Genomic DNA, 14,335 nt, shown 5'->3' with positions numbered 1-14,335 from the left:
CTTGTGTACTACATTTGTGGGTTTTCATTTATCCACCATACATATGTCACAACTATGTTTGCGCACGCGCTGTTCATAGATGAGGTCATGTGAACTACGGCTGCACACGAGACTTTTGATTCCGTCGCCTTCTAGATACGTATAAACACTTAACCGTCGGCCAGCCCTGATGAGGTAATCGCACCTGCGCATATTGGAGGAAGGGCTCTTAGCCACCCATGACAAGTATTGGCACCTCCCATGCTCCCGAACAATGTCTCCCTGCCCGTGCACCTGTATCCGTTCAACCTGCCGGTATGGTGTGATACTTGCTTGCTAATTAATTGATTGATTTAATTGATTCATACGTGTGTGTGCGTGTATATATATGTCCATGGAATTTAACCATTGTTACCCCTGACGAAGCTGCCAAGCAGCGTAACGCGTGTGGCTTCCCACAACATTTTCATTCATTGACATTTTTCACTTGTTTAAACTAGAGGGAGTTTTTCTGTTGCATTATATTTTGGTATTATCTGAATGGAATCTTTTTGGGATATAATGTTTATGTCATTCACTTGCTGAGTGTTATAGTAGTAGACCTCTTTACTCACACTTTGGAACTAGTGGTCACAGCAATTTGACATTCTCAATGATTTATCGCCGTTTTCAGCATTTATAACCTGGATAGTCATATGATCAATGCTGATATACCATTCATACATATTGTGTCTTCTATCAATTATACTGATCAGTTTGAATGAAATTTTATAATAGTAAGGTATATCCTTATTAATTATTTTGAATGATCAGCATATTTGTATTACATATTTGAGTGTATTTATATTTCTTTAGTGCCGCTTTCTTATTACGCATTGTTATTGCACTCTCTATCTGGGGCCATCACTCACATGGGATTACATTGATCTCTATATATATCGTTCATGTTTATGGTCCTTTTTCCACTCTGCATTAAACTATACCACATGTAATACTCCTTATGACCACAGTGATTATTATGACCATGGTTGTTCACTGCCTATGTAAGGAAATGTCACTTTTTTCGAAGGTCGGTTTCTTGGTATGTTTTTAAGTGTTTTTATCATGTGTGGTTGTTCATGGAATTCATCTATCCACAAGATGCTTTTGCAGAAAGATTTTGGCTTACTCATATACTTTTTGGCAAACTGTAGTCTCGCATTTTTATGTCTCTGAGTCAGCGGGGAGTCCTCCTGGGTTTCCTGCCATAGTGTTTGATTTAATTTAAATGTTGATGGATAGTCCGCGCTGACACTGATGCACCCTGAGCCTGCAGGACAGCTTGAACTTCTTTGGAACTTAATTGAGGCTGCTTATTCACCATCCGGACTGTCTTGCATTGCAACATTTCATAAATTTTTCTCTGTCGTTCATGACTAGGGAGATTAGCTACAGTGCCATTGGTTGTAAACTTCCTGATTATGATGCACACTGTAAATAAAGGAACATCAAGATCTCTGCAGACGTACTTTTAACCTTGGGATTGTTGATATTTTTCAACAATTTTGGTTCTCAACTCCCCATACAATTTTCTTCTCCTATTTCTGTTCCCGATGCTTAGTGTGGCACATACAGACACACAGTTCAAAGATTGAGTCAACTTCTCCCCTTTTTAACTGGTTTCAGATGTGATTTTCATATTGCCCACCCCTCTTACTTGCCACAGGTGAGTTTGAACGAGCATCACATGCTTGAAACAAAGTTGATAACCCACAATTTTGGAAAGGTGTCAACAATTGTGTCTGACCCATTTTTGAGGTTTTGTGTGAAATTACGTCCAATTTGCCTTTGTTTGTCTTTTGTTGTGTGTTGTCCCAATTCACACATAGGAAATAAACATGTGTAGCACAAACATATGTAATTGCAATAATTTTCTGGGAGAAATACTGTACTTAATTTTCTGGAACAATTTTAAAGGTGACAACAATTTCGGACATGACGATAGATAGATAGATAGATAAATAGATAGATAGATTTATAGATTTATATATGGAAAGGTATATAAACACACAAATGCACCAATTTCAATAATGGAATTATGTAGCCATATGCCATATGATATTCTGTCAACGGTCTCCTGAAGGTCTGTTACCCTTCTGTTAGAGTAAAGTTATATTCTGTAGATGGAACTTGGAGAGCAGCCGATGATAATGATTTTCTTGCCAATGATCTGCTCTATTAGCTGAATTGTTGCCACTTGTAAAGGGATCAATCCTGGTAATAAATGCTTAAAGGGATTGGTGATACTGCAAGTTCTTAACATAAAATTGGCTTAAGTATAAAGTAAAAGTATTCAGCATTTATATATTTCTAAAACTGGAAGCAGAACATGCTAAAGTAAATATACTTGTGGTTGTATATTAATTCTGTTATCTGTCCAGAGGAGTTTGGACTGGGAATAAACAAGTAGGACTCATTGTGATTATTTATTAGCTTCTGTGTTCTGAAGGAGGAAATCAATTTTAATATATATGATAATGCCACCTATAAGTGAAGAACGCAAATCCCAGGGAAAATGACCCTGAGAAGATTACATCTGTCGCATTGCTATGTATGTCAGTTTACATGGGCAGTTTAATACTGGACTGAACGTGCTGTAAGAAATATAAGTAAGAAATGCATTATGCAGCCAATATCAGTGCCGCTATATTGTAAACCTAACATATAGTTTGGGGGCGAAACCAAATTGTATTCCTTAAGTGGGTGCTTTATATAATTTCTAATCCAAAATATAACTAGTCCAAATGCTTTCTTCTTTTAATAAACCGGGACAGTACGGTTCCTTCTTGGGTGGTTTATTCAGCTAAATGGGGCAGTTTGCACTGTATGGATTGGCCACTAGTGTTGATTTAGGATATTATTTAGTACATTGGGAAATTGCTGCTGATTTCTGAATACAAAACCTGGTTCTCTTTTCAAGCAGCAACATTAAAGGGAACCAGCCAGCAGGATTTTCCCATATAAAGTAAATTCAATGCCATATTGGCAATAACATGGTAAATTAAATCATACCTTTGGCTTCTAGATTGGATCTTCAATTGCTGAAAAACGTTCTCAAAGGTCCATAAATGAGTGCATTGCTTAATCGGTGTGTGCAGTAGGCGGGCCTTTGTGGGTCATGTCCTCTTTAGATATTCCATCTCCTGCATCTTCCTGGCTTGCCCCCTTTTTTTTTTATTTAAATTTTGTGCTGCGCCACCATTGCTGATGAAGGCAGGGTGTGCACAGTGCTATTGAGATGCTGTTTTCATTAAAATGGTGCTGGAGTCAGTGTGCCATTTTATTGAAGACACTGTAATGACGACTACGAGCAGCAGGGGCACTTGCGCAGATATATTAAAAAAAAAAAAAATCTGCGAATACGCTGATATCGCTCATATTCATATCCACAGTGTCTTCAATAAAATATGGCCCCGGAGATTGCGGTATTCACATGCTCTGACTCAGTTGCCATTTTAATGAAGACAACATCACAATAGTAATGCACACGCAATACCAACATCAGCAATGGCAATGCAGCATGAAATTTAAATAAACAAAAAGGGACAAGCCAGGGGGATGCAGGAGAAGGAATATCTACAGAGGACCCGACCCGCAAAGGCCCAGCCCGTTGCCCACGCCAATCAAGTGTGGCGCCCTGGACAAGCCAGGACGTCACAGGTACTGCAACAACACACCCCACACCCCAGCTAGGCACTTCAAAGTCAGACAAAAATCCTTGTTGCCTCCCTCCAGGGGCTGATGTCCACACCAGGGGGTGGAGGCATGCGGTTGGCCCCACCCACCGAGGAGTTCACAGTCCTGGAGGCGGGAAAAGGAAGGCAGAGTAGTGCAGAGTTTGGAGAGTTGAGGAGTGAAGTGATAGCGGAGCAGACTGACCGTGTCCGGGTGCGTGGCCCGGGCACACACAGCAAGGTTGGCAGACGGTGGTGACCGTCTGCAGGAGGGGCTGATTGACGTGAACCGTAAGGACCGGGGACGGGCGGTGGCCCGCCGGTACCGAATCGGGGAGCGAAGAGAAGCCAGCACCATTCGGCAGGGCCTACGGACCCCGACCAGGCTTGGAGTCGCCGTAAAACCGGTCAAATCCGTTAGCGAAGGGAACCTCCGGGGTTTTCCAGCAGTCAAGACCCGATTGAAGGCAACCGCTCAAACCGTGAAGGGAAATACAGTCACCGCCAAGGCTACAGTTCCCAGGGCCAGAGCCTGCCTGCAAAAGGGGCTCCCTCAGCATCCATCCAAGCTGGGGAGCGGGTTACCGGTGGGAAGCCACCAGAACCGAGAACTTAACACAGGTGCAGGGAAAGGCAGTCACCGCCAACCTACCGGGAGAAGAACCACCGCAGCCGTCTGTGGGACCCGTCCATCCAGCCGTTTGTTTTACCGGAGACTTTGCATTCATCATTAGCTGAGTGAGTACCACCGTGCCGTGCGGCACCGCGCTGCCCCCGCGACCCTGCACCTCACCAGGCCCCATAACCCACCTGCCATTCCTCCCTCACCCGGGCCCCAGGACAACCAACCCCCCCTACCCACGGAGGGGAAAAACAACATCCAAGCTGCTCCCTGTCATCGCTCCCGGGATCCCCGTCCAGAGCAGCGGTGGTGTCACAACCTCACCACAACCGTGGGTGGCGTCACGGACAATAAATCCCCAAAACCATTCCCCTTTTCACTCACGGGCGAGGAGCGCCGCTCGAGTCCCCGGATCCGGCCCACCGCTCGAGCCACCGAGCAGCAGGCTAAGCAGCAGCAGCGCCGGACCCGAGCGTGGTGAGCGCAGCGTCCCCTCCCCGCCCGCGACACAAGCAATGCACCAATTTATGGACCTTTGAGAACGTTTTTTTTCTGCAAGCAAAGATCATATTTAGAAATTAAAGGTATGATTTGATTTACTATGCTTGTGCCAGTATGGCACTGACTTTACTTTAGATGGGAAAATCCTGCTGCTTGGTTCCCTTTAAGACTAAGGAGCAGGGCAGAGGTAATAAACACTTACTTGTCACAATGAGTCTACTCTTAGGAGGGCTTTGCACACTACGACATCGCAGGTGTGATGTTGATGGGGTCAAATCGAAAGTGACGCACATCCGGCGTCGCAGTCAATATCGTAGTGTGCAAATACTTTTTGATATGATTAACGAGTATTAACGAGCGCAAAAGCGTCGTTATTGTATCATCGGTGTAGGGTCCGACATTTCCATAATGCCGGTGCAGCGACAGGTACGATGTAGTTCCTCGTTCCTGCGGTAGCACACATCGCTGTGTGAGAAGCCGCAGGAGCGAGGAACATCTCCTACCTGCGTCCCGGCTGCTATGCGGAAGGAAGGAGGTGGGCGGGATGTTTACATCCTGCTCATCTCCGCCCCTCCGCTGCTATTGGCCGCCTGCCGTGTGACGTCGCTGTGACGCCGCACGACCCTCCCCCTTAGGAAGGAGGCGGTTCGCCAGCCAGAGCGACGTCGCAAGGCAGGTAAGTGCATGTGAAGCTGCCGTAGCGATAATGTTCGCTACGCCAGCAATCACAAGATATCGCTGCTGCGATGGGGGCGGGGACTATCGCGCTCGACATCGCAGCATCGGCTTGCGATGTCGCAGCGTGCAAAGTACCCCTTAGAATACAGGCTTCTGTATATGTGCATACGGAGCAATACTGGCAGGCTTCTATAACGATGACTCTCTAGTAAAGGTTTGGCTTGCAGCCTTTATAAGATAAGCACTTTTACATAATTATTAACATCACATTGATTAAATAATGTCTATGAAACATGGTGCTTCGCGTCTGGTGTGAAATAATTAGATGAAGGATATTCCTCTTTTTTACTTGATATTTTCCAATAATATACTGAATTATTGTGTAGTAATTTTACTTACTTTTTCCTACACACTATATACTAGTGTAATCTTGTGTTTCCAAACCGGAATTCCCAAGAAACACTGCAGTTCCCAAGAACACAGTAACAACAAAATTGGTCACTTAAAATAGGGAAGGTACACTGATTTCAGCCTCCTCAAATAGGTACAAACATGTGATCGCACTGGACAAGAATTCTACAATCCTTTACCAGCCCCTATATTATGCTTCTTTGAGGCAGGAATAGCAGTTGAGGTTCCTCAGAAGTGGACACTTTTTTTGATGTTCTACGCTGAGCTAAAAAGGAAGGGAATCACTGGCCCCTTTGTGTCTCACATAATGCTAATTCTTTTAAACCTTAGAAAGTTCATTACTATTCTTAAAACTGTAATAAATATTTCTTTTTGTTTTCTTAAAGACAACTTTTCTCCTTGTACATGCAGTCTGATCTTCTGGCAACAGGAGGAGCGGAACAGATCAATATGTAGGTTAGTGACAATAGACTCACTATAAGTGCTCGTTCACATAAGTGTATAACATGGGCGAGAGATATCCGATGTTTAAATTGATAGTCTATGGATCTATGTTATACTATGGGGCAGTGCCAATTAGCGCTTTTTTCTGATTCAGCATGAGAAAAAAAATTGCAGCGTGCAACAATTGGCAGCATATATCGGACAGCGTGCATCCATTCAAGTCTATAGGTGCATGTAAAACTTGCCCTCCTATGTCATCCGAGAGCAGTTCAATTTACGCGGACACAGACAATGAAGAAGATGGAGAAATTATGTTCTCCGTCTTCTCAACACATGTGATATGATTCTTTCATGTGAGAGAATCAGATCACAGTAAATTGACACTCTGATCAGAGTTTGAGCTGAGAGTTATTACCATAATTGATGGTATTTTCTCGGAAGAGGGAATCGTCGTTCATCTGTGCGAACTCTAATGCTGATCAATATGAGTTCAGTGGTGGTTCTGCTCAGTGATATGATATTGTGATGACAGCTGAGTATATACATTTAGACAGAGCAGGCTGTCAATCACTGAATTGGTTGGAGGTTTAGCACCACCCGCTTACTAAAAACTTAAGCAACAATGATACTGAAGCATTCAGTATAGGAGTAGTAAGTGGTGCGCTGCAACAAGCAAAGTTCGAAATAACATCAGAAAAAAAGAAGATAAGCAACTGCACTCACCATTTATGTCCAAGTGTCATTTATTGAATATCCATAAAATCATTGGGGAACGGGGTAAAGGGAAGGGGGAGCGGGATGCATTGGGACAATGGCCGTTTTGCATGTGTCAAACTTTGCTTCAACAGGTCCTCATAGTTGAAGGACCTGTTTAAGCGCTGTTTGACACACACAAAACGGCCATCGTCCCTATGCACCCCGTTACCCCTTACATGCATCCTGTTCCCCGGTGATTTTATGGATCTTCAATAAAGGCCACTTGGACATAAATAGTGAGTGCGGTTGCTTCTCTTCTTTTTTTCCCAAATGAGTTGGAGCTTCAATTAATAATATACAGGTTCTAGTGAATAATTTCCCCAAAACCTATATATCAATCTGTATAGCTCTTATCCCTCTAGAACATGATGGATGTAGACTGCACAGCGTTCTAAAGGTTCCCCTCAATTGTACACAATGAAAATACACAGTTTTCAATTCACCATTATGTCTATGAGGTTGTAGTTGTACGATATACATATAGAACAAGATTGAAGGAATATAAATTAATATATAATTTATTGGTATGATTGATTTATTGTGCATTACCTGTATAATACTGGAAAAGATAATAAATAACATGATGTGCTCCTTAATAAACCATTGGTAATGCATGTTTCACTCATAAGACAAGCATCATGCTATACCTTATAACAAAATTATTATGGGACTGAACATTTGATCAGTTAACAATCCATATTTTAATTGAGTATGAGTAAATTTGCCTATAGGAGAGTCTGGTGAAGCAAAATGTCACATTTTTGCTAATTTCTTTCATGGATTAATGCAAAAATGGACAAAACAGACAAAATACATCTGGCACGTATGGCATTAGAATATTAATAATTAACCCAGCAGGCCAAGAATAGCAGATATGGAGCTAAGGAGCTTACAAAAAAGCCTAAATTATTACTCACCTCTAGTAGCTGGACTGCACCTTCATGTTCTTTCTTGGCTTCGACCTGGGCCTTCAGAAAAATAAAAGATTTAACATTGGAGTATTTCAGCAATGAGCAGTGCACAGGAATCCTAATATGTGACTTATTGATACCAATTTCAGCATGCAAGTGTACAACAGCAAATTACTAACTTGTAGGGGAGAGTAATCTCTATTCAGAACTGCACAGAACAAGTCAGGTGTTAGAACATCTGTCATACCTTCCTCAAAGATAAGAACAGTCATTTCTTCCCCAGACAGTACAGATATAAAGCACTTATTGTGCTATACCAATAAAGCAGTATAAGAAATATCAGATTAAAAATCTCTGCACCATTTATCAACACAAGCAAAATCAATGGCCGTCTCGGATCACAGATGCATGGAAACAGAATGAGAATTAGTTTACTTTGTCTTTGACCAATATTTAGCTCCATTAAAAAGCTTTCAACCTTGATAAACAACTAAATGGAGTTTGAAATTGCTCATAGCATGTTGGGTGACTATTACACAACCTACATCAGCTACCAAATAGTACATTTGATGCAGCCTTTACAATACTATCCACCAAAATTATTAATATTATGAAAAAAAAAGAAATTTAATTTTAATTTTAAAAAATATCACAGTAGAATGAAAAATCCAATGCCTCAGGTATTAGGAACAGTAAATTATTTGTTATCTTTCAACAGCCATTAAAATCCCGGCAGAGAAGACATTGTAAAAAGCATGCACAACAGACCCATGCGTTTCAAATGGCTAACTGCTCTTAATCTGCATTTACACTGAGAGATTATTGTGAACACTCATTCTTGACAACCTTTCAGTATAGACAGGCTGACGATCACCCAATGAACCAGCAAATATTCGTTCATCGGGTGAAATGCTCTTTTCTACAGCTCAAAAGACCATCATTTTATGGATGCATCATCCAGTGAACTGATTCTTTATATCCTTCGCAATTATCACATCAGTATATACATACATGGACAAAATTGTTGGTACCCTTATGTTAAAGTAAAAAGAACTCTGAATGGTCACTAAAATAACTTGAAACTGGTGCGTGGTTATGCTCATGCACTAAGCCAATGTGTTGGAGTAGAGCTCCTGCTATCCTGAATGCCACCCTGAGGGTTTATCCTTTCCCTGACCTCCTGTGGACCAAAATGCTCCTTAAAGAGAGGTGGACATTGCTGGGTGATTGTCGGTCATCAATTTTCAGGCAACAACCTATTAGACCCCAAAGAAATCAGTATGGGCCCCTGTGTGAGAGAAAGTGGCAGCCAGCGTAGTGTCTCATCTCAGAGCTGAGGGGAGATAAGAGTGTGTGCTAACTAAAGTATGTCCTGGAATTTAGCTTCAGAGGTGTCTACAAACTTGTAATTAGTCAATCTGCCTATTTAAGGGGTGAATAGTAGTCATTGTGCTTTTTGGCATCATTGTGTACCACGATGAACATAGACCAAAGAAAACTAAGAAGAGAGTTGTCTCAGGAAATTAGAAAGAATATTATAGACAAACATGTTAAAGTAAAGGCTATAAGATCATCTCCATCTCCAAACCGTTTGATGTTTCTGGTGATACAGTTACACATATTTTTCAGAAGTTTAAGGTCTATGGGACTGTAGCCAACCTCCCTGGACGTGGCCTCTACAGGGCAAGTGATGACAAATTGAAAAGACGTATAATATGAATGGCAACAAGCGAGACCAGAACAACTTCAAAAGAGATTAGAGATTCAATATACTCCCCCATAGGGAAGAATGAAAAGTCACAGAGCAGCACTTTTTCTGAGAGTAGTACACCTTTAAACGTATGTTGGTAATGTATGTAACAATTGCACTCACATATACTGAGCACATAAGGCTGCCTGATCAATGTGCTACGAATAATCCTCTCCGTCGGAGATATCCATTTTCTAAATGTGTGTCAATATACAGTACAGACCAAAGGTTTGGACACACCTTCTCATTCAAAGAGTTTTTTTTATTTTTATGACGCTGAAAAATGTAGATTCACATTCAAGGCATCAAAACTATGAATTAACACATATGGAATGAAATACTTAACAAAAAAAGTGTGAAACACCTGAAAATATGTCTTATATTCTAGGTTCTTCAAAGTAGCCACCTTTTGCTTTGATTACTGCTTTGCACACTCTTGGCATTCTCTTGATCAGCTTCAAGAGGTAGTCACCGGAAATGGTCTTCCAACAGTCTTGAAGGAGTTCCCAGAGATGCTTAGCACTTGTTGGCCCTTTTGCCTTTACTCTGCGGTCCAGCTCACCCCAAACCATCTCGATTGGGTTCAGGTCTGGTGACTGTGGCCAAGAGCTGACTGTGGAACTGATCATGGACTTTTGACAGCAAAAATTAGAGTCACGTTGCGCAAACGGACTAGACAGCAGATTGCTTCCAACTTTGATATGACCAACATACTTGACATTTTTGGAACGGTCTGCCCAACCAATTTATATCACTGGACATGGATGAAAGAAAGCCTATGGAATTATTGACACCTATAAAGAACATTATTACTGAAGAGCGTGACAATATACAGTACAAACCAAAAGTTTGGACACACCTTCTCATTCAAAGAGTTTACTTTATTTTCATGACTTTGAAAATTGTAGATTCACATTGAAGGCATCAAAACTATGAATTAACACATGTGGAATTAAATACTGATAAATGGGGTTGGGACCATCAGTTGTGTTGTGCAGAAGTCTGGTGGATACACAGCTGATAGTCCTACTGAATAGACTGTTAGACTTTGTATTATGGCAAGAAAAAAGCAGCTAAGTAAAGAAAAATGAGTGGCCATCATTACTTTAAGAAATGAAGGTCAGTCAGTCCAAAAAATTGGGAAAACTTTGAAAGTGTCTCCAAGTGCAGTGGCAAAAAACATCAAACGCTACAAAGAAACTGGCTCCCATGAGGACTGCCCCAGGAAAGACAATAAACAAGAGGCAGAAAAGACATGGGTTAACAGAAGAGACCCGAAAGATCATCAAAAAAGACGAATTGTAAAAACCGAAGGAAAAAAGTAGGATGCAGACAACATTAGGAAAGGAGTAAAGAGAGCCAGTCAAGCAGATAAAAAACTTTATTACCAAAAGATATGTACAGAGATAGAAAATGAACATCTGAAGGGCAAGATCAGGAAGGAATAGCAAAAGATAGAAGAGATACGACAAAAGTGTCAACCAAGAGTGGATATGTTGAAAGACACTAAGGCGGGCTTTGCACACTACGACATTGCAGGTGCGATGTCAGTGGGGTCAAATTGAAAATGACGTACTTCCGGCATCGCATGCGACATCGCAGTGTGTAAAAGTTCGATGATACGATTAACGAGCGCAAAAGCGTCGTAATCGTATCATCGGTGCAGCGTCGGCGTAATCCATAATTACGCTGACGCGACGGTCCGATGTTGTTCCTCGCTACTGCGGCAGCACACATCGCTGTGTGTGAAGTCGCAGGAGCGAGGAACATCTCCTACCGGCGTCACCACGGCTTCCGTAGGATATGCGGAAGGAAGGAGGTGGGCGGGATGTTTACATCCCGCTTATTTCCGCCCCTCCGCTCCTATTGGCCACCTGGCGTGTGACGTCGCTGTGACGCAGCACGATCCGCCCCCTTAATAAGGAGGCGGGTTGCCGGCCAGAGCGACGTCCCAGGACAGGCGAGTCCATGTGAAGCTGCCGTAGCGATAATGTTCGCTACGGCAGCTATCACAAGGATATCGCAGCTGCGACGGGGGCGGGGACTATTGCGCTTGGCATCGCAGCATCGGCTTGCGATGTCGCAGCGTGCAAAGTACCCCTAACAGGAACAAACTAACTGAACTAGAACAGATCAAGGAAAGATGGAAAAAATGCACAGAGCACCTGTACAAGAATTACCCAGTAATATGGGAAGAAACGGAGACTGGAAATAATAGCACACTGAACATCTTGAAAGAAGAAGACATTGCTGCAATAAAGTTTCTGTCGAAAAACAAAGCACCTGGATATGGCAATATTCCAATAGAGATAATAAAGTCTTCTGAAGCAGCAATTTATATGCAGAAGCTATTTTCAGGAATACTAGTCTTGCCGAAAATGCCGAATATTGATAGCAACAAACGTATATAGAATGAAGTACTTATTATGGAGCATCAAGATGGAAAGCTCGAACATGGGACACCTACTCAATACAAAGAAGACAAAGATATTGCCTACGGCCAAGTACGACCGGGACACAAATGACATGGACGGTGATGAACTGGATGTTGTAAATGACTTCAACCTACTCGGATCAATGATCATTCAAGATGCAGTGACGACACCAGAAATCAATAGAATAGCTATGGGCAAATCAACAATGAAGTCACTGGACATGGTCTTCAAATCGAGAAACGTTTCATTAGTAACGAAGACATAGCTCGTACATAGTCTGGTCTGTTCTGTGGTAACATATGTATGCGAAACCGGGAAGCTAAATGAACAAGACAGAAGAAGAATCAACCAAACAGATACAATAAAAGCTTGCATCAGCTCCAGATTTCAAACATAGATGGATGCCTTTTTGGGTGTGGTGCACGTTACAAATAGGCCGGCTTCTGAGCAGATATGAGCAAACCTAAGGTTGCATGCTTTGACTCTTTATGAAATAAACCTTAGATACTTTTCTTAATTGTATCTCCTTTCTCTTTATGGGTGAACATGTTAGAGCTTCTATTTTTATTCTCTAATTAGTGGAGGGGGAGGTAAATGACGATAATGTGTCCAGCTCTGATACTAAATGTATACAGTATGAGATACTTGCTGTTGACAATGTATAGCAGCTTTGTTGGAGAGGTTTCCAGATATGTTTCCCATTGTCCTGTTAAGATTTTTGGTATGAAGCTCAGTTAGGAGTAACTCAGAAGTTTATCCCCTTCACGACCATGGACGGATATATCCGTCATGGAGCGTGTCCCGTTAAGCCCCGCCCCCTGCCGCGGGCAGGCGGCGGCGATCGGCACACATATCAGCTGGTTTCAATAGATGACATGTGTGCCTGATAGCCGCGGGTGGAATTGCTTCCACCCGCGGCCATTAACCCCTTAAATCTTGCTGCCAAAATCTGGCAGCAAGATCTATATGCGCGCGGCCATGTTTTTTACTTACCGCCGCCCCCACCGGAAGTCACGTGCGTGATCACGTGACTATCGGTGGTTGCCATCGTAGCACAGGGTCATGTGATGACGCCTGCAGCTATGAAGTTTCACTTTCGTTTTCCCTCGGCTGCGAGCAGAGAGAAACAGAAAGTGACTGAATCTGCTGTTTACAGCTGTATAGCTGTGATCAGCACATACAGTGCCAACAAGTAGCATTCAACCCCCTGCAGGTTTAGCAGGTTTGATAAGATGCAAATAAGTTAGAGCCTGAAAACTTCAAACAAGAGCAGGATTTATTAACAGATGCATAAATCTTACAAACCAACAAGTTATGTTGCTCAGTTAAATTTTAATAAATTTTCAACATAAAAGTGTGAGTCAATTATTATTCAACCCCTAGGCTTAATATTTTGTGGAATAACCCTTGTTTGCAATTAGCTAATAATCGTCTTTTATAAGACCTGATCAGGCAGGCACAGGTCTCTGGAGTTATCTTGGCCCACTCCTCCATGCAGATCTTCTCCAAGTTATCTAGGTTCTTTGGGTGTCTCATGTGGACTTTAATCTTGAGCTCCTTCCACAAGTTTTCAATTGGGTTAAGGTCAGGAGACTGACTAGGCCACTGCAAAACCTTGATTTTTTCCCTCTTGAACCAGGCCTTGGTTTTCTTGGCTGTGTGTTTTGGGTCGTTGTCTTGTTGGAAGATGAAATGACGACCCATCTTAAGATCCTTGATGGAGGAGCGCAGGTTCTTGGCCAAAATCTCCAGGTAGGCCGTGCTATCCATCTTCCCATGGATGCGGACCAGATGGCCAGGCCCCTTGGCTGAGAAACAGCCCCACAGCATGATGCTGCCACCACCATGCTTGACTGTAGGGATGGTATTCTTGGGGTCGTATGCAGTGCCATCCAGTCTCCAAATGTCACGTGTGTGGTTGGCACCAAAGATCTCAATCTTGGTCTCATCAGACCAGAGAACCTTGAACCAGTCTGTCTCAGAGTCCTCCAAGTGATCATGAGCAAACTGTAGACGAGCCTTGACATGACACTTTGAAAGTAAAGGTACCTTACGGGCTCGTCTGGAACGGAGACCATTGCGGAGGAGTACGTTACTTATGGTATTGACTGAAACCAATGTCCCCACTGCCATGA

The 14,335-nt window shown here is 42.5% G+C and overlaps 1 protein-coding gene across 20 annotated transcripts in view; it reads right to left on the bottom strand.

The window, feature by feature from the left end:
• Positions 1–14,335, bottom strand: part of RIMBP2 (RIMS binding protein 2) — an 877,394-nt gene that overhangs the window by 245,118 nt on the left and 617,941 nt on the right. For all 20 annotated transcript variants that reach the window (XR_012725119.1, XR_012725121.1, XM_075322225.1 and 17 more), the window contains one exon: positions 8,022–8,072. Coding sequence is in view for 18 of the 20 variants with exons in the window: in XM_075322225.1 (XP_075178340.1) it covers positions 8,022–8,072 (51 nt within the window). In the remaining 2 variants the exon portion in view is untranslated. The remainder of the gene's footprint in view (positions 1–8,021; positions 8,073–14,335) is intronic.

The sequence above is a fragment of the Anomaloglossus baeobatrachus genome, chromosome 1 (genome assembly GCF_048569485.1).
Source record: "Anomaloglossus baeobatrachus isolate aAnoBae1 chromosome 1, aAnoBae1.hap1, whole genome shotgun sequence".
Lineage (NCBI taxonomy): Eukaryota > Metazoa > Chordata > Amphibia > Anura > Aromobatidae > Anomaloglossus > Anomaloglossus baeobatrachus.
This window is presented reverse-complemented; position numbering and strand designations above follow the sequence as displayed.